General features: G+C 39.4%; 1 protein-coding gene across 11 annotated transcripts in view; it reads right to left on the bottom strand.

Moving 5' to 3' along the window:
• The window catches only part of EPB41L2 (erythrocyte membrane protein band 4.1 like 2), a 213986-nt gene that overhangs the window by 96211 nt on the left and 91786 nt on the right, over positions 1-25989 (bottom strand). For all 11 annotated transcript variants that reach the window (XR_009543941.1, XM_060168392.1, XM_060168399.1 and 8 more), the window contains 2 exons: positions 15618-16081; positions 14705-14917 (listed from right to left, as the gene is read on the bottom strand). Coding sequence is in view for 10 of the 11 variants with exons in the window: in XM_060168392.1 (XP_060024375.1) it covers positions 14705-14917; positions 15618-16067 (663 nt within the window). In the remaining variant the exon portion in view is untranslated. The remainder of the gene's footprint in view (positions 1-14704; positions 14918-15617; positions 16082-25989) is intronic.

The following is a 25989-nucleotide window of genomic DNA, read 5'->3' as shown; positions in this document are numbered from 1 at the left end:
GCATCAGACCCACTGAATCAGAATCTTCAAAGATAGCACCTGGGCATCTGTATTTTTTTTTAATTTTTGTATTAGACTTTATTTTGTAGAGCAGTTTTAGCTTCACAGGAAAATTGAGCAAAGGATCCAAAGATTTCCCATATACCCTCTACCCCCCGACATGCACGGCCTCCCGAATTATCAGCGTCCCCCACAGAGCGGTACATTTGTTACAACTGATGAACCTACACTGACACATCATAATCACCCCAAGTCCATAGTCTACATTAGGGCTCACTTTTGGTCTTGTATATTCTATGGGTTTGGACAAATGTATGATGACGTGTCTCCACCATTACAGTATCCTACAGAATAGTTTCACTGCCCTAAAAAAGAAAAAAAAAGCCTCTGTGCTCTTGTATTTTTAAAAAGCTTAACCAAGGATTCTGACCATGAGGCAAGGCCGATACCAAAGTCGGCAAACAGATCCCCTCTCCCATGGTAAGACTATCTGCCCTCACACTCAAGTCCATCAGCTTTCTGTTTTCAGTCTGGCCAGGCACCATCCAAAGGAGCATACTCATCTTTTATCCCTTTCAAAGACCCAGACACAAAAGCCAGGACCCAACGCACTAACTGATATATCAATTGCTCAACTTTTCATTTAAAACCCTTTATTAAAAAAAGACTGTTTCATATAGCCCGATAATATAAAATTTATCTGACAATATTTAATGACAACTGTATTTGAGACTACCTTCGAGAAAGAAATCACAAGGTAGAAAAACACAAGACACCTGTTTGACTACAGATCTCATCACAAATCAGGCCCAATGAAACTATTCTTACCTCTACTGGCCAGGCGTGTTTCAAGTATTTTTTAACAACTGACCAAAGTGGAAGTCAAGTTGTAATGCAGAAAACTCTTAATCACTTAAATATTTACTTTATTACTTTATTATCGTAAAACAGAGGCAAACAGGATCTGATACAAAGAAAGAGGTCTTGAAAAGGTTCTTAAGAAATAACAGTAATTTCCTTATACCTCTGATTCTTGAACTCAATGATAAGCAACTTCTGGGTAATCTGAGGGAAAAAAGTACATTTCATTTTGAGATATCTCAATTTTTAAACACTGATCTGAGGCAGCAGTCTTTCTATTCAGCTTGACATTTTTTTCCCCAGGTAAAAGTTTTTCATTCCTGGTAGATGACTAACAAACTAAAGTAAAACAAAAGACAAAGTGGCAAGGTCTTTGTTAACCATGGGCAAGTAGGGAGCAACAGATGAGTCTTCAAGACTCTGCTTGACTTAAAACACACACAATTCAACTACTTCAACTACATAAGAAAAAGTGGGCTTCCCTGGTGGCGCAGTGGTTGAGAGTCTGCCTGCCGATGCAGGGGACACGGGTTCGTGCCCGGAGCGGCTGGGCCCGTGAGCCATGGCCGCTGAGCCTGCGCGTCCGGACCCTGTGCTCCGCAACGGGAGAGGCCACAACAGTGAGAGGCCCGAGTACCGCAAAAAAAAAAAGAAGAAGTGTGAGGCATCAGAAACATGGAGGTTCAGAAGCAAGAAAGTTAGGGAGCATTTGGGTATGCCTTCCCAAAAGGCCACCTGACCAGCAGTATGTCCACCTGATCCAAAGGCCAAAAACCCAGCCCTCTACTGCCCTCACAAACTGCTTTCATTTTTTCATTTCCCTTGGCTTCCTGAGTGAAACTCTACCACTTATGATTCTTTAATGTGAACAGGCTTCTGTTAAAATGCAAATACCTCCTAGAAGGCAAATACAAGTGATCATCCGCACAGGAGTCATTCACTCAGACTGCGGATCCTTTCATGATTTAGGTGAGAGATCGGCTACGTTTGAGAAATTAGAGGAATTTTAATTCTGGACAGAGAAAAAGTAAGCAGGAAGCACGGATATCTTTTGTATTATGATACTACAGAAGAGTAACAGAATATCATCATGGAACTAGGAACAAGAAAGTCTAGGGAAAAAAGCAACAAGAAATAGGAGAAGAATATGAAAAAAAAGAAAAGGGATTTTAAATTTTGGCCTGAATTAGAAAAGTGGGGTAGAAATTCTGTCTTTATCTACCTGCTCCAAGATTTAGCACCCAGAACTCAGTTCAAAAACTTCCGACTTTTGCAAATCGACTTGAAAGTCTAATCATTTGTGCCTTATTTCCATGGGAAAACATACTCTCCAAATAACGTACTGACATATACATTTAAATAACCTGTTCATAAGCTGGAAATGTCCTTTATAGTGCTTCTCTGTACATATGTATTCACATATCCAGATGGTCGCCTCAAAGCCCTCCTGTATTACTTCCGCCATAAAATGCAGCGTGACGTGTGACAGACAGCTACTCGAAATTCAGAATCTTTTCCAACAGAAATAATACTTTTACATGGTAAATGGGTTTCAGGCCAATCATTCCCCTTCCCAACTTCAACTCCCATCCCCACACCTATTAGGTCAGTAACATACCCAAATGTAAATACTATGGTCCATCATAAATTTTCCAGCAGAATTTGAAGTTAGTTTAATATTTACTGGGAAACCTAAGTAAAAATCAACGTGATAGATGAAATAATCTGACTGCAGGAGACCCAAGAAAGAAAGGTCTAAAATGTTAGGGGAAGAAAGGGTAGGTGGCTAGGTTTATGTACAGATGTACAGATCCAACAAGGCTTCCTGAAGGGGGAGGCATGGGGAGAACTAGAAGTGGGAAGTTAGCAGTATCACTAGGAAGAAGGGTAACCTGGTCTGAAAGCACAATTATTCTTGACCTGATGGCAGATGTATTCACCCTCCACGGTGGCTTTGGATCAAGCTACAGGAGGCTAAAGACACCTGTTACTATGTTGATATAATACCCCTTGCTCTGAATTTCATGCTCACAACGATATCCTGAGATTTAGCACCATTTGACGACTTTCTTATTATGAAGGAAAGAATTAAATGACCAATAAATCTAAATGTTTCATTCTTCCTGGCAGTTATCTCTCACTGTAAATTCATTTCCTGGAATTCTTATGTCTACATTTATAGAACTGATCGGCAAGGGCACTTTTCCTCTGCCTGACTCGGGCACTGTGAGTAGAGTTAACGTACATCCCAATGCTGAGCACCAGACCCTGCACAGTGAAATTCTCCCAAGTCCGATCTTTTTGAAGAACCCACCCTCCACCAACAGTATCACCAATGCTTGGTCCAGAAATGTTTGATGAACAAAGCCACAAACTTTACATAATACATAGCTTAGGACCCAAACCAAGTGGATAAGAACTAAACTATACCTATTAATTGCAAAAAAACAAAATAACGTATGTTAAGTAGAATAGCATTTCCATCCATTCTTTTCCTATGACCTACCTCTGCTCTGCCCAATTAAACACACATGCAAAACAAAATGGACTATCTAGACACCTGCAGGAAATAGTGAATCAAGAAAATGAAAACTAACAAAAAGCATCTGTAAGAAAACAACATCAAAACAGATGCTACTAAAGCTACCACAACCAATTAAAAGTCTTTTTATAATGAGGTATCCAGAAAACTTCCTGGCTATATTGAGGGAGCGGGCCTACTTCACTTTATCCTAGTGATAAAACAGGCTCACTGTCCAGATTTTCCTAAGTAGAAAGTGGACTTCTAATTAAAGATGGTAGATTGAAAATACACATTTAGCTCTGCTCCCTATGGAAGCTATTCTAAAATGAAGTGCTTAAGTGCACACATGAGCACAACACGCACATATTCTTTTCCCCCCTGACAATGGAAAGGAGAAAGAGAATGGAATCAGTGCCAAAAAAATTTTGGAAAGCAGACTGGAAAAGGGTAAACAATAGAGTCCATGCATTTTTTTCTATTTTATGTTTACTTTGCAACCTCTCCTATGGGTGGGAGCCCACCTCTTCTTAACGTTTAGCAGAAGTGAAGAGATTGATCCATTTGAACCCCAATGGTATTCTGGCTTTGCAGGAGGAGAGGATTCCTAGTTAAAGCCAAGCCACGCAAAGTCTGGGCTGAAACTGACAGCACTGGCCAGCATGGTCTGCTCCTAACAAAGTTTACATTTTATTATGTTATCCTTGGCATATAAGGAAGTAGGCAGGGGCTTCCCTGGTGGCGCAGTGGTTGAGGGTCCGCCTGCCGATGCAGGGCACGCGGGTTCGCGCCCTGGTCCGGGTAGATCCCACATGCCGCGGAGCGGCTGGGCCCATGAGCCATGGCCGCTGAGCCTGCACTTTTGGAGCCTGTGCTCTGCAACAGGAGAGGCCATAACAGGGAGCGGCCCACGTACCACAAAAATAAATAAATAAATAAAATAAGGAAGTGGGCATTCAAGGCTTTTCTTATAACCCCAAATTTCTGCTTGGATTTTACTATTCAACCATTTTCAAACGAAAAATGTACTAGGCTAAGTATTGCCGAGTTTTCCTAAGTACATCATTCTTCAAAGTCTAAGGGTTCCTTTCTCCTCAATGAAGATTTGCTTACCAACTCCAGCCCATAATAACTTGGCACTTCCGCACTTTTATCTAAACCATAAACAGTACTTTATCAACTATATGCATATTCTTGTTTCACAGGTAAAGTTTACCTCTGAAAGTAAAATCTGTACTCAATTTAAGAGGAAAAATTATACCTCATACTTTTCTCTTTATCTTCTCAGACAGGAAACAAATCAATATTGGGGGACAAAAATTACTTCTAAACTCACAATATGTATTTAAATGAATACTATTTTGAGGTCAAATTCATAAAATACTGTGGAAATATGACTTCTTTAACTTTCTATTTTTCTTAAAAATTATATACCATCACTAAAGAAGGTCAGTAACCAGTCACTAAAGAAATTATTAAGAAGTGAAACTCCACATTCTTTTTGTCCAGCTTTTTCTCTTATTCACTTTGAACAGCAAAACTTGGAATAAACCTGTGAAAACTATACCCTCTTAAAAAACAGCAGTGACTAAAAACTGTTAGATTATATAAAGAGGCTGGTGTCAAACCTCTAGCCAGATGAGCACACACCACATTTTCTAAGTATCTTTTTAAGAAACTGCCAAATACCATTTCCATTAAAACTTATGTAAAGAACCGTAAGCAGCAAACCTCTGTAGGTTAGGAGATTCTCTGTGAACTATTTGCCTACAATGAATTTTGACATCTGATTCAGACAAGCTTTCTGTGCTATAGCAGAAAAGCTTATTAGAGTATTACTATTTGATTCACTTTAAATTGCTGCTGAAATACAGAAAGAGATCAGTGAATGTAACAAACAGATCATAATAAAACTCAGATTGTTTCCTATGTTAATAACTAGATGATGCACAAAATTAGACAACTCATAACAGGTTAAAATGGCATATTCTGCAAATATAGCACAGTTATGAAACGTAGTTCAGTTAGTAGTTTTGAGGCTGTCTCTCTAGAATTAAAACAAAAAAAAAGAATAATATTCCTAATCATAACAGAGTTGATGTGAAACTCTGTTGCAGAATATAACAAATATAAAAATAGGAATCTGACAGATCGTTTTTCAGTACTTTCATCATGCAGCCACCTTGCATGAAGAAACTGTTTTTCTGACTAATCCAGCGCTTTTTATAGACTGTATTTTAGTATGTTATATTGCATTTGATCCCTTTAAGATTCAAATGTTAGCATATTAAAGTGCTGTAAATAGGGATGATAAATTCTGTACATGTTTCCACTAGGCCACAGAGTCTTGATCCCCTGTGGAAAGGATGGATGGAAAGAATGGCCCCAGCTCGAGCTTCCGTGAAATAAATTCAACAGCGCTCACAGGTAAAGGCAAGATTCTGAAATTTCTGTTCCTCCATTCAAGTTCCTGCACACAATCTCCACAGAAACCTTGGTTGGGGGGAATAGGGAGACAGGATCAAGGAGGAGAATATTTGGCAAAACTTCCTAATAGTTGAGAAATAAAAACTGTCAGAAACATCTTTAATTTGCTCAGGAGAAGACTGGAAAAGAGACTGGAAATGAAACAGTAATGAAAACAGAGGGATTCCCAGCGCAAGGGGTTTAACAAAAGATACTTTGTTTCTTGTTGAATGAGAGAAACATAAAATTACGTATCATTTGATGAACTCTGAAAAGGAGTTAAAATTTTTTTAATGCCTACTTATGTTAGAGAGCAAGAAAACATATCTGAACAGATTTTAAAGTACAAATTTTATTCTGAAAATGACTTTCCCCACTATTTCAAATGTTAATAATTTTCATTCCAAAACAGGAAAAAAAATTCAAAGATCTGGTGCCTCGTCTACTGTCACCCTCAGGTGAGAGTAAAACTGAAGCGGCAAATTACTGAGGAGTCAGCTTGCCTGGCAGCACGTGTGAGAAAGGGGCAGGCAGCGATAGACGCTGCCTTCAAAATTACCTCAGGATGGTTACTCATAGTGAGAAGTTACTTTCAAGTGTCAATTTAATGCTTTCAAAAACCACTGATGCAAGGGTAAAAACGGCAATCCGCAGATTTTGAAACCAAAAGTGGGGAAGACAAAGGAGAACGAATGTGGTTGAATTCTTGACGGCTGAAAAATTAAAACCATATCATTCTTTATTTTGCTCAAGAGAAAAGAGGAGCATTTGAGAAAAAGAGGCAGGAAGTAAATAAGGTGTTAATTATACTCTCCTCTCCAAGCCCAGCCTACACCCAGCCAGCCAGCCATCTGACCTGCGGCAGCTCAGATTTGTGTGAAAGAACTCTTAGGCTTCTGGGAGTCCACATTCTCTCTATGCTGTGAGATCCTGAAGGGCCAAGACCACTCCTTACCCACGTCTGCATCGTTCTCACGCCTCGTCGGTTCACAGCCTTTATAGAAATTTAATAAATCATTTTCATTTATTTAAACCCAGGAAGTGTTTCTACAAGAAGTTAGCCTACTGTTTCTAAGCACTTAAAAATCAGGGCAGCTGTGGATAGAAGTAGTAATATGAGAGGGTGGAGGATTACACACACGCGCGCACACACACACACGCACGCACGCACACACGCACACAAATCTTTTCTAACTGGAAAGGATGGAGAGAAGAACTGGGAACACAAACGAGCAAACACAATCATTTAGCTTAGATAAGGATAAAAGTTTTATACACGTATGAGAAAGCAGAGAGAAGTCAACAATAACTTTTTATGAGTAGCGCTAAAGGCAAAGTCCTGCGTTGATGCCCTATGGGGAGATAGAAGAAAGTTCTTTTTCTCAAGGAACTAACAATCCAGGTGAAGAAACAACATAAGCATGAGAAAAATCAAACAATAATACAAGAGTTTAGCTGTTGTTCAACACAACAATACAAGAGACTCTCACAAGGCAGCACATGATTGTCCAACTACTGGTGAAAACAAGTTCAGAGGAAGAAAAAACATCCGGACAGCTGGATTTAAGTTGGACATTAAAAGATTGGGGGGAATCGTGTGGACGGGGAAACTGAAATGGCAGAGATGATCTGATCAGAAACTTGAGGGAAGAAAGTCCAGACAATTCAGTGCCTTCTTAGAAGATCAATTTGGCTGGCAAGGGAAAACACAGAAAATCCTATAGTAATAGATCAAAAGATCTCCTGAGGTCATACGCAACAGCGTCCTGAATGCCCAGCTAATGAGTCTGCTCTGCTCCTATGAACCCCTCATGTTCTTCAAGCTGGACCAAAGTATTCAACTACTCACATGGCATGGCAACCTTTTCCCATTTACTAAATAAAAATTACGTTATTGGATAGAATTATCACCTTAAACTCCTTTTTGAGCTTAAGGGATAAATGGACAGTTAACCAGAGTCATTCCATCTGGACCGATGTCACTGGAATTTTAAATGGCATATAATATATGCCAATTAAATTGTTCACAGTTCTATTTAAATCATATTTAAATCTAACGCTATTTTGCAGGAGTTTAGAGGGCCACAACTTCCATATCCCCTACAAGATGTAGAGAGTTAAAACTATTTAACTCGGTAAACCTAGTAAGGGTCGATTATATAGAAGTCTAAAAGAACAGCCTTGGAGGGTGACAGTAGACATAAACAATCAAGTAAGTAAATAAAACCCTCAAAAGCAATGATAACAAATTGGATTTCTGAGGCCAGTACTCTGCACAAGAAAGGCAAGAAGACCTTGACACATTCTACTGCCTGATAAATAGTTTTATCAACAGAACACTGACCAAGAGCGCCTACATTCTGACAGCCTTATTCATAGCACTGAGAAAAAATGGCACTGACATTCCTGTGTGGGCAGGAACAATGCCCTCAATTCTCAGACAAAATCAACACGTGGGAAAAACTTTCAGATGCCAGAGGAAAATGTGAGCAACTCTAACTCAGAATGCACATTCACTCATGCTTCCGAAGTCTTACAGGGACTTTCACATTTATTTTCAGACTTTAAAAATATATATACAGACTTATCAGCTGTAGTAAAGCCAGCTCAATCCTAGAAATAGAGGAAGCAAATATTTTCATTCTTACTTTGCAATCTGAGAATAGAAGAAAAGAGGAAGTGACTTCCCCAAGACATCCAAAGAGTCAAAAGAAAAGTAAACACAGATCTCCTGACTTTATATCCATGGCATCAACTAAATCTTACTGTATTTTTCCTTAGAGGAAGGAGCCCTGCTGTTTTAACACATGGAGTATGTAAATGACTTCAGTGGCAATATCACAAGAGTCCTCCTATAGCAGAGTCCCTGGAACAAGCATGCAAAATCCAGGAGACTCCCGAAAATTCTTTACCATTAAATTCTGGTACCAAAGGGGCTTGCCACATACCATTGCATATCTCAATGAGATAAAAATAGACATATCAGAGAGTAGAAATTATAAATTTTCTTCATTAAAAACAATAATCTTGGGCTTCCCTGGTGGCGCAGTGGTTGACAGTCCGCCTGCCGATGCAGGGGACACGGGTTCGTGCCCCAGTCCGGGAAGATCCCACATGCCACAGAGCAGCTGGGCCCGTGAGTCATGGCCACTGCGCCTGCGCATCCAGAGCCTGTGCTCCGCGGCGGGGGAGGCCACAACACTGAGAGGCCCGCGTACCGCAAAAAAAAAAAAAAGAAAAAGAAAACAATAATCTTCAAAGTAAAGATTTTTTTTCCAAAAAATATTTGAGATCTCACTTTATTATCGAGATGACAGACTAGTATACAAATGTAAATTGTAATTTTTACTAACTTTAATGAAAAAATACTTCACGCAAAGATTTGGAACAAATGCACAAGAGACTCGGCCTTGCGTCAAAATTAATGCATGGCTTAGTAATAAGCCTATTGTCACATAAGCCAGAAATAACATTAATTAAAGTCAAGCCATTTCCATATTGTTTTTGTACTTAACTAAAATCATTCTCCAAAAATGCACCATTATCCAATATTTATGCTCATAAATACTGTGTGTGTGAAGCATTTTTTATGCACTTAGTATTAACATATACTCTCTTCAAAAGAATGCAGACTTCAAAGATAACAGTTTTTGAAAACGATGTTGCCATGGCTCCCTGGGCAGTTTTCTCCACTTAATTCCTGAGGTTTGAGAATAGGTTCAGATGGCCCACGGGAGAAAGAATGTAGAAACAGAGAGCCAGGAAAGGGCAGGGGGCTGGAAGGAGAATAAAAAAGGATATATGGAGATCGATCTATCTATTTTAAGGGAATAATCTGTGAAGCAGAGACGATATTAAGACACCAAATAAACAAAAATATCCCCAAGAATTATGTTTCTTGATTTTAAAAAAATTATTCAGTTAATACAGTAATACTGACATTAAATGGTATAAAAAGGGCATTTTTGTTGTCCAAAGGTACTGACAGATAACAAAAACAGGAATCTGCCTAACTTTCCCAATGCTCTAATCACATCGATAAAACCATATCTATAAAGACCACTGGTGTGTAGCGTAACCAAGGCAGTGGATAAAAAAAGTCCCCCTTAAATTACTGCAGCCATGTTCTAATATCGAATAGCATTCTTGACTTTGCTAGGTCTTTTATACTAATAACTTTACAACCTCTGGTCCATTTCTTCCAGCTCCTTTTTGCTCTATCGATCAGTTTTAATCATCTTATCCTGGCATTTCTCGCCTTGTAGAACTTCATCCTACTCTACAAGGTCCCTATTAAGTCAGGCTGTTCCAACTCCTCAAGACCTCCTGTACAGGCAGGCCATGCTTCCCTCTACTGTTGTAGGTGCCCTAAGTGAAGGCATTTAGGCCCTCTTCAGTGAGCATGCTACAATCTAAAAATCTAATTGAAAATTAGATACATGTACATACAGAAAGAAAAACAGCAAGCAATAACTATAGGCCTCTAAAAAGCCATGAAAGACACAATGATCATCTTTAATGACAGTGAACAGCTGGAAACAAATCTAATCTCCCCAACCAAATAAAGTAAAAGTATTTATTTCCCACACTGTATTCACTTCCTTAAGTACTTGCAACTTCATTTATAGTCACAGTTTCCCACAACATACTTCCCCCCAAGTAGCCCTCAGACACCCGTTTCCGGTACAGAGCTACAGAACGACAGCTAAGCAGCATCAGCACATCACCCCATCTGCCTAAGGTCAGTACTGGAACTGGGAAACGAGAGCGTGCTCAAACCACGTGATGGCTGTTCTTTGGGCTCTGCTCCTGATGAGGAAGTAGCAGCAGTGTGATCAGTATCAGATCCGTTCTAATGATACTAAGAACTCAAAGAACCTAGATAGGAAGGAGAACTGGATAGAAGAGAAATTAATCAAAAGAGGAAATACCACTTATAATGCCTGCATTGTAACAACTATTGTGACACTGATGAACTACAGCCTCTGGTCAAAATATACAGTCACTGCCTAGGTTTCCAGGTGCATAAAATCTGCTGTGCGGTCACATCACTTAAGTCTACTCAAATTTTGTTCTGCTTTGTACTTGACAGGAAAAAAAAAGTTTACACAACACTTATATGCTACAAGCTTATTTCAAATGTATCTATTACCCTCAAAAGTTCATTCTTATAATGGTATATTAACTAATCACTTACTAGCTGAAAAGACAACCTGTAAATTAATACAGTCATTGAAATAAAGACTCCTCTGCTTCTCCAACCAATTTAAGTTGAACCATAATGGAATGAGAAAATATGAAAAACTGAATGGCAACTAAAAGTACAGTATTTCAAAACTTATGCATTCAACAAGAGGTACCTGAAAGGAAAATTAGAGCCATGAAAGCATAAAGCATACATTTTTTTCCAAATATTCAACTCAAGAAACTGGGGGAAAAAACAGAATAAACTCAAGGATAAAATAAAGAACAAAATGTTACAAAACAGAAAAGAAACAAATAAAACCAAGCTGCTTCTTTGAAAGATTAAAACGGTTAACTCTATAGCAAGAATGATGAAAAAAGCACAAATAACACAAGAAATTAAAAATGAATCAAAATCAAAGATACAAGATGAGAACACTACGAACAACTTCATACCAACAGATTTGTCAAGTTAGATGAAATGGGCAGTTCCACTAAAAATACGAATTACTGAAACTTATTCGAGGAAAACCAGAAACAGCCTATTGGAAAATCAAACCCATGATTTAAAGAAAAAAAGAACACCTCCCAACAATATTCTTCCCAAGACAGTTTTTTGTTTGTTCGTTTTGTTTGTTTTTTTTAATTTGGCCATGCTGTGGGGCATGCGGGATCTTAGTTCCCTGACCAGGGATCAACCCGTGTCCCTTGCAGTGGAAGCGTGGAGTCTTAACCACTGGACTGCCAGGGAAGTCCCTCCAAGACAGTTTTAAAGGCAAGTTTTACCAGATCTCCAAAGAACAGTTAAATCCCTAATTTAGGCAAATTTTTCCAGAGAATACTAAAGGGAAGCAACTTTATGAGATTAGTATAAAACCCAGATAACAACATCTGATGAAGATAATTTGATAAAAGAAAATTAAAGGCAATTTATGCAAAAACCCTAAATTAAAAATACAAAATCAATGTCAAATCATCATGAACAAGTAGTATTTATATTAGGAATTCAAAGACGGCTTCATGCTAGAAAACAATGTAAATTACAACATTAATAGATTACAAAAACATATGATCCTCTCAGTTGATGCAGAAAATACATCAGATAAGATTCACTACCTATTCATGTCTTTCACCACGTATTCATGAAACTTTCTAGTCTAGTCTTAGAAACTAAGAAAAGAATATCCTTAATCTGAGAAAGAATGCCTAGTTTTAAAAATCCTAGAGCAGTCTTAGAAACCTAAACAAAACTTATGAAATGATGCTCAGTCTCCTGAGTTGTAAATTATAGGATTATTTCCATGGTTTCAATTATTTACCATGCTCTTCCTGTGACAGGATCATACTTGCCCACCTACTGTCATCAACCTTAACCACAGGACTTGCTTGGTTAATGAGATGAAAGTGCAAGTGGTACCTACTACTTCCAAGCAGAAGATTCAAGAGCCACAGGTGTGGTTCTGCCATGTTCTCTTTCCCCTCTATTGTGAGAGCAACATTTCCCAGGTGGAGCATACACCTTTAATCTTGGTCCAAAACTCAAGAAGACATGGAACAGAGCCCACAGCCAACCCACCGAGGGCATATAACATGAGCAAGGAATAAACCATTGTTATTTTAAGTCCAGAAGATTTGGAGGTTGTTTGTTATTGCTATTGTTGTCTTTATTGTATAACCTAGTAAAAGTTGACAGTGATCAAATAAATGCTAATTAAAATTTTGAGACGATATTTCACACCATTATGATAGGTCAAAATTAATAATTCTAATAACAAAAAGTGCTGATGACAATGTGGAAAAACCTAACAGTGGTTGCTGGTTGGAATTTAAATTGTCACAACCACTTTGGAGACCGCTTTGCCAACATCTGGGAAAACTAAAGAAGTAAAGCAGCATCTTAGCAACCTAGCAATTCCCTTCCTAGGTGTCTCCCCTGCAGAAACTCTTGCACAAGTAGATAAAGAAACATATATAATAATGTTCACTGAAGCACTGACTGTTATACTATATAAAAGAAATTGTGCCTCAGCAGGGGAATAGATAAAATGGGTTAGTCATTCAAAGGAATACTATACGGCAGTTAAAATCAATAAAGTAGATTTACACGTGATAAAAAGACAAATGCAGAGAAAGAGGAGAGATGGGAATAAGACTCTAGCAATATCTTTAATGCTTTATTTCTTTTAAAAAATATCTAAAACACACGGCTAAATGGTGACATCTGGTTAAAATTTTAATGATAAATATACAGCTCTCCTATTATTTTTATATTTTTGTATTTTTTAAAATATCATGACTTTTTTTAAATGACAGAGAACAAAAATAGATTTAAACCATAAAGCACATTGGTCAACCATGAGCTTTGGTGATAGATGACAGGGGCCTTCAAGATTATCTAAGTAATCCTATATTCTAAAGATAAAGTCAATTTCTGGGCCTCAGTTTGACCCACAGAGGTTGAGTAAGTGACTCAAGGTCACATAACAAGTTATCAACAAGTTTATTCTCAAAATCTAGACTTCCTAACTTCTATCCTAACTTCTAGGATAGGAAAAATGAGGGACATGTGATCAAAAACAATGTAACTGAGTCAGGTTCAGAACACGGTTCTACTGTTTCCTTGTTGTCCCTACCCTACTACTGAGAGATATACAGTATTATTCTCTCTCTCTGAGAGCTTTAAGGATTTTTAATCATCTTTTGTACTCCTTTTCTCAAAACAACTAACATAGCAGAACAACTGTAACTAAATGAGTAAAATTAAGTTCTACATAACTGATACAAAGGTAAACGTTAAGGACCATGAAGCAGTCATCTTAGTAGTTCAGCAGTCAGGTTCACGACCTCCACAGTTAAACTGCTGGGGTTGGAATCCTGGTTCAACCACTAACTAGCTGGGAAACTTTGGGCAAGTTATTTAACCTCTTTAAAGCCTTACATTCCCTCATTTTACAATGGGAATACCCATAATAATACCTACCTCATACAGAGTCTTATAAATATTACACGACGTAACTCATTCAAAGTTCTTCACACAGTTCTTCAGTAAACATTAGCTATTAGTATACGTCATGTAAATAAAGTAATTTAGCTATGAAAAGCAACAGGCTCTTTTGATTGTCATAAAATAAGGCATTAAATGCTTTTAAAAAATTACATTGGCTTTGGTCAGCATCGGTGCTAATCAATTATATGCTTTGCAAATCAAGAGTGTTTTTTAATTAAATGAAACTAAATTAAATAAGCTAGATTTTAAATCATTATCTGTCTCGGGATGAAAACACTTGGGATTAAACTGCTGAAATTTCATTACTCTGAAATTTCAACCTAGTGCAATGTTTCTCCTCAAGTGAAACACTTATGGCCATGGGTAATATTCAAACTATTTAATGCCCATCCACAACAGACACCAGCCGATACACATGACCAGTGCAGCCTGGCAGAACATCGGCCCTGCTTACCCTTAAGGGTCAGGAACTATCGTTTCTAATGGAAAGGATGACCCTCTTCTATGTTTTCTTGTTTTGCTTTCTTTTTAATGCAGAATTGCTACAAACTATCTTATAGGAACACAAAATCTATTCACTGTGCCAGGCCACAAATGAGGGCAGACGATACTTTTACTGTCATTCCACACATCAAGATAGTTCTCCTACCAGCTCCCAGTCTCACCTCCAGGTCACAGCTGTACTCGGTGCCACCTAGGAGGGTCACTTTGCACTGAACAGTTCTGGTCTTCTTGGTGGCTTTCTGAGAGGCCTTCTCTGCTTTTAGCTCATTGGTCTGAACTTCCTTTGTCTCCCTTTTTGCTGCTTCATCTGATTTGTCCTCCTGTATTTCCTTTACCTTCTCCTCTTCTCTCTCTTTACTTACTTCTTCGACAGGCTGTGGAGGAAAAAAATTAAGTTCATACTAAAGGTGACCAATTTGCAGAAGGCAACACACAGAAAAGGAAAATCTTAAGTAAGAACTGTGATTGTTATAAACACTGCGAGCCTAAAAGACTTCAAAAACTTTGCCAGAAGGGGTATTTTCCTACATTTTCTTTCCCCCAGTCCACCTCCAATTTTCTCTTTTTGCCAATTTGGTAACGTCAGCATTAAATGAGTAAAAGAAACTACGTCCCAGCAACCACAATTTAAATACCACGTCAAATAATATTTCTAATTACAATTTCATACCATGGCAAAACCTAGGCTTCATCAGGCAACCAAAAGGCACACACATACAAATCTACTTCTTCCTATCCACTGAACCCCTAAATAAATCAGATACAAAAGTGCATACTATTTAAAAGGAGAGGTAGAAGGATTCTGAGAGTACCTGTCTAACCCCTGATCTGCATTTACAGGAGATTTTTTTTTCTTTGCTTTATTATTTTGAAAGTTTTAAAAGGAATAACAGGAGAGGGCTGTGGTAGACCCTCTAAGACCCATATTCCAGATACAGTAAGCCAAAGCAGTATCTTAATATAAGATCACTGAAAATGATTCAAAACAAATCCTTTTTGTTAACATGGTTACTCCATCAATGCTTTCACTTCCAATCACTTCTCACACACACTTTGCGTCTCCAGACTGCTCACCACAGGTTTCTCTTCCTTGACGTCGACCTTGATCTCCTGTTGTTTCCTCTGGGCTGTTTCTTCAGCATCACCCTTGGCCTGCCTTTCTTCTTCAGGAAGAGATTCCTCCTTATCTAAAATCTGCTCTTCCCCAGCAGCTTGGGCAGGCTCTTTTTTATCTCCTCCGTCTTTGGCCACTACTAAGTTATAGGACTTCTGTTTCTTAAGCCACGGGGGTATGAATCGAGAAATCCCCCTGCTCTCAGATGGATCTTTCTCTTTCTTCTGGCGGCGTGGACTACTTTGGCTTTCAGCTGGAGGAGGTGACTGGGAACCTTTTTCCTCCTCGGGATCAGATGACTGATTCTGCCGATTTTCTGCTACTTCTTTCAGTTTCTCCTTGGTTGCATCCGCTCCTAACTGGTCAGATTCTTTCTTCACTTCAGATGCGGAGCCCACTTCAGTAGTCATGGTCACAGCTTATTCTATAAACAAAACAAAATCACCAAAGGTTATTTTACAAACTCTCCCAGTTTTAGTTTGGAGGCAAGGGGCAGGATAAGGAAGGGTGGGAAGGGGAATGGCAGAAAGATGACAGGGAGGAAACAAATTTAGAAAAAGAAGGTTCAGAAGCACAAGAGACAAAGGAGACTGCTTCCCTTCAAGTTTATAATTCTCTATCAGAATCAAAGAACCAAAACTAGCACCACAATAGAATTAACTCTCCGATTCTGTACAGAGAAAACTTCAAAACATCAAAAGCTCTAGAAAGATTCCTTTTGTTTGATTTCATCTAGCTATAAACAATAATTCACCCCAAAAATTCAACTTTTTCAGGAAAATTCAATTTTTTAAGGAAAATTACTTTTCTCTATACTTGGTATTCCTTATTCTACAATATGAAAATGTTACTGATAATGCTAGAAAATTCTGAGACACATTTCACTGCAATTTCACACATTAAAACCAAAACTTTTTAAAATGTTAGTTATTATAAAAATGAATTTTAAGCGTTGGGGGCTTAATTGCGAGATAACTAAATCTGGAACAAAAATATCTTCTTTTTTGTTCCAATATTAAATCCCATAATTCACCATCACTATTCTAATGCAAAAATTAGTCTTCTAAGAAAGGCACTAAAACTATAATCAAAACCTCCATCCCACCCAACCTCATAGACAGTTTTCCTAGTATATGTGATTATAAGAAAAGTTGTCTAAGGGTCCCAAACTGAACCAAATGAAGACATCATAGGGGTGGGGGGGAAATGCATCTAATAATCAATCCTATCATAACTAATGAAAACAAAATTGAAATTAAATCTCAAAGTATCTGGCTGGCTAAATTTTACACAAGCAAAGAGGGAGTTTAGAAGAACAGTAGCACCACTGACATAAAAAAACAACAGGCAGGCACTTGAAAAGATGCTCAACATCGTTAATCAGAGAAATAAAATTAAAAACACAATGAGATATCACCTCACACCCGTGAGAATGGCTATCTTCAAAAAGAACACAAATAACGAATGCTGACGAGGATGTGGAGAAAAGGGAACCCTCGTACACTGCTAGTGGGAATGGAAATTGGTGCAGCCACTGTGGAAAACAGTAGAGAGGTTTCTCAAAAATCTAAAAGTAGAACTACCATACGATCCAGCAATTCCACTCCTGGGCATATATCCCCAAAAAGCAAAACACCAATTTGAAAAGATACATGCACCCCAATGTTCACTGCAGCATTATTTACAATTGCCAAGATGTGGAAGCAACCTAAGTGTCCATCAACAGAAGAATGGATACAGAAGATGCAGTGTATATCTACAATGGAATACTCCTCAGCCATAAAAAAGAATGAAATTTTGTCATGTGCAACAACATGGATGGATTTGGAGGGTATTGAGTGAAATAAGTCAGACAGAAAAAGATAAATACTGTATGATATCACTTATATGTGAAATCTAAAAAATAAAACAGATCAGTGAATATAACAAAAAAGTAAGAGACTCGTAGATATAGCAAACAAACTAGTGGTTACCAGTGGGGACAAGGAAAGGAGGAGGGGCAGGATAGGGGTAAGGGATTAAGAAGTACAAACTACTACGCATAAAATAAATAAACTACAAGGATATACTGTACAACACAGGGAATATCGCCAGTATTTTATAATAATTATTAACGGAATATAACCTTTAAAAATTGTGACTCACTATGTTGTACACCTGTAACTACAAAATATTGTACATCAACTATACTTCAATTAAAAAATGAAAAAAAAAATTTTAATAAAAAACAATAGGGCTTCCCTGGTGGCGCAGTGGTTGAGAGTCCACCTGCCGATGCAGGGGACACGGGTTCGTGCCCCAGTCCAGGAGGATCCCACGTGCCGCGGAGCGGCTAGGCCCGTGAGCCATGGCCGCTGGGCCTGCGCATCCGGAGCCTGTGCTCTGCAACGGGAGAGGCCGCAACAGTGAGAGGCCTGCGTGCCGCAAAAAAAAAAAAAAAACAATAGGCAGGGACAGCAGACGCAGCACACTGTCTCCTCTCTGGCCAAGGATAAAAATACTCAAAGGGCTGGCACCCTGACTAATGGGAAATTTCACAGCTATCTTCAAACTTGAAAAGTTCAAAAAATAAAATACACTTGATTTTTCTTTTTAAAGATTTGACATGTAATTCACATTCCATAAAATTCACCCTTTTAAACTGTACAGTTAGTGATTCTAAGCATATTCAAAAGGTTGTGCAACCATCACCACCGTTTAATCCTAGAACACTTTCATCATCCCCAAAAGAAACACTGTACCATTAATAGTTACTCTCCAGCCTCTCCTTCCTGCAGCCCATAGCAATCACTAAACTACTTTCAGTCTGTATAGATTTGCCTATTTGACATTCCAAATAAATGGAATCATACAACTTGTGGCATTTTCTCTTAGCATAACATTTTCAAGGTTCATCCATGTTGTAGCATGTATCAGTACTATACTTGTTTCTTAAAATATTATTCACTGTCTTTTGCAAATCACATATCTGAGGAGTCCCGTATCCAGAATATAAAAAGAACTCTTACAACTCAACAATGAAGACCAAAAAAAGAAATTTTCTTGATGGGCAAAGGATTTGAGTAGAATTTCTCCAAAGAAAAAGTGACCAATAAGAACCTGAAATGATGCTGAACATTATTAGTCATTAGGGAAATGTAAATCAAAACCACTATGAGATACCACTTCACATCCGCTAGTATGGCTATAATCAAAGGCAGACAGTAACAAGTACTGATGAGGTTATTGGAAATTTTGGAACATTGCTGGCAAGAATGTAAAATGGTACAGCCACTCTGAAAAGCAGTTTGGCAGTTCCTCAAAAAATTAAACATAAAGTTACTGCATGACCCAGCAATTCCACTCCTAGGTATATACCCAAGAGAAATGAAAACGTTATGCTTACCGCAAAACTTGTAAATGAACGTTTCTAACAGCATTATTTATAACAGTCAAAAAATGTAAACAATCTAAAATGCCCACCAACTAATGGCTGGATAAACAAAATGTGATACATCCATACAATAGAAAATTAAGTAGTCTTGAAAAGGAAGACTACTGAACCTTGAAAACATTATGCTAAGGAAAAGCCAGATACAAAAGGCCATTTGTATAAAACTTCCAGAAAAGGCAAATCCACAGAGACAAGAAGTAGATTAGTGGTTGCAAAGGGCTGGAAGGAGGCGAGAATGGGAGCAACTGTTAATGGGTACAGGGTTTCTTTTGGGGGTGATGAAAATATTCTGGAATTTGACAGCGGTGATGGTTGAACAGCCTTGTGAATATACTCAAAACCTCCGAACTGTAAACTTTAAAGGGGTGATATCTCAATTAAAAAATAATAACTTTTAAATTGTTACATACTTGTAATAGGCAAGCATAAAAACATTCATTCAGTCAGTCAGCCTATATTTAATGGGCCCCTACAATATGCCAAGTCCTAGGCACATGAATAAAAGACTACCTTAAGGAGCTAGCAGAGTCGGGGTATAGATAAATGAAGAGCATGCTGCTTAAAAAGCGCAGCACAAACCCTTAACGTGGATTAGGAGAAGAGAGTCATTAGGCAAGCCTTTCTGCAAAAGCTGACATTTGAGTTGCTTTAAAATAATGAGTATTCATTATTCAGGCAAGAGAATCAAAATGGGAAGCACGTGCCAGGCATAGGCAAGGGTGTAGAAACACGAGGATATTCCTCCTGTAGGAAACTACAAGTACTGAACAACAAAACACTGTACAAGCGAAGTGGGGGCTTGTGAGCGGGGATGTGAGGGAAGGAGGACAGTGAATTGCTGATGATGAAGTAGGAGAAGTAGACAGGAGCCAGAACATAAAAGGTTTTACATGTCACGCTAAGAAAGGTCTGGAGGTTGATTTAAAGGCAATGAGAAGTCATATAAGCACTTTAAGTAGAGGAGTAAAGTAATCCAATTCACATTTGGGATAGCCCGACCTTGCTGTAAAGTATAGGATGAGAGAAAAGAATGAAACAGAAAGGCATCCAGGAGGCTGGTGCTATAATCCAGGCATGATAAGATAATGGTCTGTACTCTGGAGGAAGCAGTGAGGTATAGGATAAGAAATGAATCAAATGGTAAAGACAAAGACTGGACATGACGTGGTGTCTAACTGAAAATAGCAAGTCAAAGAGAAGAAAGAGTCCAGGAAAAGTCCCAGGTTATGAGAGCTTGGGTGACGGTAGAACCATCATAGAAATAGGTGGAACCCGAGGAAAAGAAGGTCTGGTTGACACAATTAAACTTGATTTTTAGTTCACTGCGACTGAGAAATCTGTGGCCACTTGACACACAGGTCTTAAAAGGAGACCAAATACGCACTAGAGATACAGATTTGGGAGTTGTCATCACATGAGTGATAGCTAAAAGCACAAGTGATATTGACGCCACCTAGAAAAAAAGTATAGTTCGCGCTTAGAGGGCCCTGAAGAGAACCCTTATAACCACCAACATTTAAGGGCCAGGCAGAGGGAAGAGGCATAGGGTGAGAAGAAATACACAGTGAGACAGGGAGATCAGGGGACAGTAATGTCCTTGAGGGCAATGCTACAGAAGAGTAAACAGTTACGTAACTATAACATACACATGTCCAATCTTACATTTTATTCTTATGCACTTGAAGTTCAAAATCATGTCTTCCAGTAAGACCCTCAAGAGAACTTGAACTGGCTCCATATTACACAGAAAATCTTTTTTCCTTCTTTAAGGTACCATTTTACAGGTACCAATTAAGTGGAAAATATTATTTACATTGATCATGAAATGACCAAAGTTGACTTTCAGCACATATGCTCTAACGGCATTTTGAGAGCTGAATCAATACCCTGGTAAAATTAAAACAAAAATGCCTCACACTTGTCGGAGCTAACCAAGATAGCTGGCAGCTCTCTAATTACTTTGGCTGTGAGAAACAATCTGGAGACTGATCAACTAAAGCTGATTTTGGGTCAAAACATTTCAGAAGCCATGAAATATAAAACTAAAGTTCCCACTATTATGTTAAAAGCATTAATATCTGCATTTTCGTCCTAAGCTCTATCACTCACTGCTTACTGGGTCAGACATCACGCTTAGGATTTCTGCTCCTCACAACATCCTACAGGGTAGGTATTAGTCCCATTTTGCGGTAATAAATCAAAGAGTAGAAGTTAAGTGACTTGCCCAAGGCCACTGAATGGAGGACCACACAGCTGTGCACACCTGTACTTTGTAACGCAGTCACAACTCCACTGTGTATGAAAGAAGGAATCAACCAGAGCCCTTGGCTTAGTCCTCAAAGAAGATTCATGCCAGTCTGTCAAAACGACTACAGAACAACATGAATCTATTCCGTGATTTGCTATAATTAGCCCTGCCCCTCCCCCGAATAAGAAATATACCAATGAGTTCCCACCGCCAAGAAAATCATATTTAAAGGTTATTATCTGGCCATGTAATCACAACTGAGCTGATGGATCAAAACCAAAGACAAGGGCTTCCCTGGTGGTACAGTGGTTAAGAATCTGCCTGCCAGTGCAGGGGACACAGGTTCGAGCCCTGGTCTGGGAAGATCCCACATGCCGCGGAGCAACTAAGCCCGTGAGCCACAACTACTGAGCCTGCACTCTAGAGCCCATGAGCCACAACTACTGAGCTCGCGTGCCACAACTACTGAAGCCCACATGCCACAACTACTGAAGCCCACGTGCCACAACTACTGAAGCCCACATGCCACAACTACTGAAGCCCACGTGCCACAACTACTGAAGCCCACGTGCCTAGAGCCCGTGCTCCGCAACAAGAGAAGCCACCGCAATGAGAAGCCCACGCACCGCAAAGAGGAGTAGCCCCCGCGTGCAGCAACGAAGACCCAACACAGCCAAAAATAAATAAATAAAATTAAAAAAAAAAAAAAGACAAGGTGCTACTACAGACACAAAGAGCACAGGTAAACCACACCACACCACTGAGTCTCACAAGGCAGTCCTCCCCAACCACAACTGTACTTGCAAGACTTTTAAGTTTTATGAACTTTAGAGCTGAGCAGTGCTGCCCATGCAAAGGGAAATTACAAGATAAAATACAATGGAAATGGCTAATTGGATTGTAAATATTCAACAATAAGGGTAGATACAATTTATGTAAATAAGTACATTCTTAAAATAGTTTCAAGAGATCAACAGTGTTTAAATCAAACCTAAACACCATGTTCTTTGTTGACAAAATGGTTTCTTGAACAAATTACCACCATCAAGAAAACATGATTATAGCACATCAGTTTACCATAATTATCATGCCTGTAGCGCTCAGAGTTTCCAATGTGGATAAGCCTTTAAATACCACTGCCCACTAAAATGGAAACTCCTGCAGCGGAACACAAGCCCTCTACTAAAATGAAAGCCCCCTGAGGGCTGGGATCTCAGGATCTTTCTCTTTTTTTCACTGCTATGTTCCCAGCATCTAGACTGGCACATAAAGGGCACCAGAAAGATATTTACTGAATGAGTGTTGTGAGATCATCTGGCCTAATACCCTCATTTTATCTTAACAAGGAAACTGAGACTCAGAAAGACTAAGAGATTTGCCTGAGATCACAAAGCCAGGTGGGCAAAGCCAAAAACAGAAAGAACTACAGTTTCCCAAACTCAAGCAATGCTCATGCTCATTCCACTAAGCTTTAATTACAAATATCTAAAATTCATCGTTAGTATCGTTATATAACATACTAAGTAAAGACCTCTCTACTTATCAGCAACCAAAAAGAACACTGCTGTGAACAGCCAGCCCATTAGACAGTCATGTGGTTTTTAACACAATTACCATGTTGGCATGCTCCATCCGGATTGACAAAAGTGTTCATTATTGTAACAGCTCCGTGAGAAAAAAGCATGCATCATTTAACACACAACCAAGCAGAAAACCATCATCAGTAGAGAATCAGCACCGTTTAGGTACGGAGCTGTGTTATGAGAAACTATTCTTTTTTCTGATGCTTAAAAAAGGAGGTAAATTCCAAGGTGCTGTCACTACCACTAGCTTAAACCACCTACCCTGTAACATTATGCTGCTGGAAAGCGCTAGCCCTTAATCAGAGCACAACAGCAAGCAAAGCCAAGCAAGAAGATACATGCACAACTCTACACACTCATACAAAGAACTTCAAGCAAGAAGTTCATGCTAATTATTGGGTCCAGATGTTTCCTTAAAACCTTGAGAGAACCAGTGCTACTCTAAGAGACCTCACTGTGAATAAAATCCCTGAACAGGGTAGGTGCTGCTGCCAGCTGAGTGGCTCCCATCCTCTGCTGAGATCACAAGCAACAGGAGGTCTTTGATTTCTATCAACAGAGCTCAATCCATTCGTTAGGGGACTGAAGATTTACAAAAGGGGGAAATACGCATTTCTAAACTTGAAAATGCAGGTATGGAGAGAGGCTTTCCTTTGAGTTTTGAGGCAGGAACAAAATTGTGTGACAAATAACAATTAAACTTAAAAAATACTGGCAACATGTACACAGTTCCAATTCGGTCATTTTCCACTCTGACAAATCCTGTTTTTATCCGTCGTGTGACCGGGCAGAGGATATGGTGAGCCACTTTCTGATATCTACGATCACTTGCTTATGTTCATCTCCCCAAACAGACTGTAACCCAAGAAAAGGGCTTTTAATAGCCCCACGACCTTCCCTTAAAGCGCTGACTGTGAGAGAAACAAAACAGCAACCCCAAGAAAGGAATGATTCAGCAACCACCTAACTCTGCTTAGGAAGTAATAAGAGTGATGCTTCTCAAATAACAGCCAACATGTTTCTAAAAAGGGAAGGAGGGGGGCTTCCCTGGTGGCGCAGTGTTTGAGAGTCCGCCTGCCGATGCAGGGGACACGGGTTCGCGCCCCGGTCCGGGAGGATCCCACATGCCGCGGAGCGGCTGGGCCCGTGAGCCATGGCCGCTGAGCCTGCGCGTCCGGAGCCTGTGCTCCGCAACGGGAGAGGCCACAACAGCAGTGAGAGGCCCGCGTACCGCAAAAAAAAAAAAAAAAAAAAAAAAGCGAAGGAGGGAAAAGGAGGAGGAGGAAAGGGAGGAAACAGGAAAAAGAAATATCTGGAGAGGGAGAAGGAATAACAAAAACAGGCAGGCTGAGAGCTGACTGCAAGTAATTCCTCTCCCTTGTAGGTTTATTTTTCTTAAGTGTCAAAAGGTCTAGAAAATACTATATCCCATATCCAAATAAGTACAACTACATTCCAAAGGGACTGTTATGTTAGTTTAAATTATCTATATGGTGAGGATAAACAAGAGTTACTTTTTACATAACTCAATGCTGCCCACCCTAGTTACCTTAATAACACATTATATCGCTTGTTTGGTTTCTTTAAAGGGTAAAGGACCTATAAGAGAGACAGAACTATTTCTATAAAGATATAAGCAAACATCTGGTTTAAATTAAAACCACATATACAAAAGATACGAAACTGTAGCCCTTTACTAATTCAAGTCTAGGCAGGATCGGGTTACATTCAGAGCATGAATTTTCCTCCAACCTTTCTACTTTTTAACAGAACTCAAATTTTGTTCAACTTTTCTCGCTTTTCCCGCTGCGTGCCAGTGGAGGCTGGCTCCAGGTCAGGCCACAAGGTAATGGTCTGCTGGTCTAGGGCAATCATGGTAGTTCCCCTTCCCTTTGCCAAAAAGACATGTAAAAGGTCTGCTGGTGCGGGCTCCTGGGGAAAGATTCCTCCTTCTAAAAAGAGCCATGAGACGGCCCCTCTTCTTCTTCTGAAGACTGTATACGTGATTCCTAGAAAGGCTGTTACCATCTTGAATAATCCATGAGACGGGAAGGTCTAAAGACAAAGTAACATATAGTAGAGGGCATTGGCGAGAGGGTCACAGAGAAGAGGACCAGCCCACTGCGCGTGCTACACGTGGCCAGGTCCAGCGTTTGAGCTTCCTGTTATGTGAGATAACATACTCCCCTACGGTTTAAACGATTAAGCCGGGGGTGCGGTTACTTGCAGCCACTATTAGCCTCTGTGTAACCTGAGTAAGCATTAGAAAATAAGCCCTAAGAAACTGGGAGCACATGCAGAAACATCTCAGTTAATTATTACTCCCCACTGCGTTTTACGGCCCTCACACCTAAGAGCTATGGTTGTCGAAATGTTCCACTTTTTTCAGATGCTCAATTTTTAAAAACCTAGTATTTGAGTTAATGTTAGTGAGATAAACCATTAATTCTTCATCCTAACAACTCTAAATAAAAATGAAACAAATTAAACTATCTTAGAGTTCAAAGTGTAAAGTTCCCCTCCTTCATATATTGGAGAGGAGGGTATATGAAAACCAAGGCAGGGCTTCGCTGGTGGCGCAGTGGTTAAGAATCTGCCTGCCAATTCAGGAGGACGTGGGTTCGAGCCCTGGTCTGGGAAGATCCCACATGCCGCAGAGCAACTAAGCCCACGCGCCACAACTACTGAGCCTGTGCTCTAGAGCCCACAAGCCACAACTACTGAGCCAGTGTGCCACAACTACTGAAGCCCGCACACCCGAGAACCCTCGCACCACAATGAAGAGTAGCCCCCGCTCACCACAGCTAGAGAAAGCCCGCGCACAGCAACGAAGACCCAACACAGCCAAAAATAAGTAAATATTTAAAAAAAAAGAAAACCAAGGCATTATTCTCTACAATGTCCAAGTCAAATAACACCCAAGATAATTGCTAACAATATTATTTGTTAATAGCAAGCCCCTGCTGTTCTCATCAAGTCAAGAAAGAAATCTGTGCCAGGCAGTCTCCTCCACAAGCAGCTAGGTCATCCTAGGGAGAGCTGCCCTTCCCTGGAGCTCAGTATACCAG

The sequence above is a fragment of the Lagenorhynchus albirostris genome, chromosome 12 (assembly GCF_949774975.1).
Source record: "Lagenorhynchus albirostris chromosome 12, mLagAlb1.1, whole genome shotgun sequence".
In the NCBI taxonomy this organism is placed as follows: Eukaryota; Metazoa; Chordata; class Mammalia; order Artiodactyla; family Delphinidae; genus Lagenorhynchus; species Lagenorhynchus albirostris.
The sequence above is the reverse complement of the archived record's forward strand: the minus strand, read 5'-3'. Positions and strand labels throughout refer to the sequence as shown.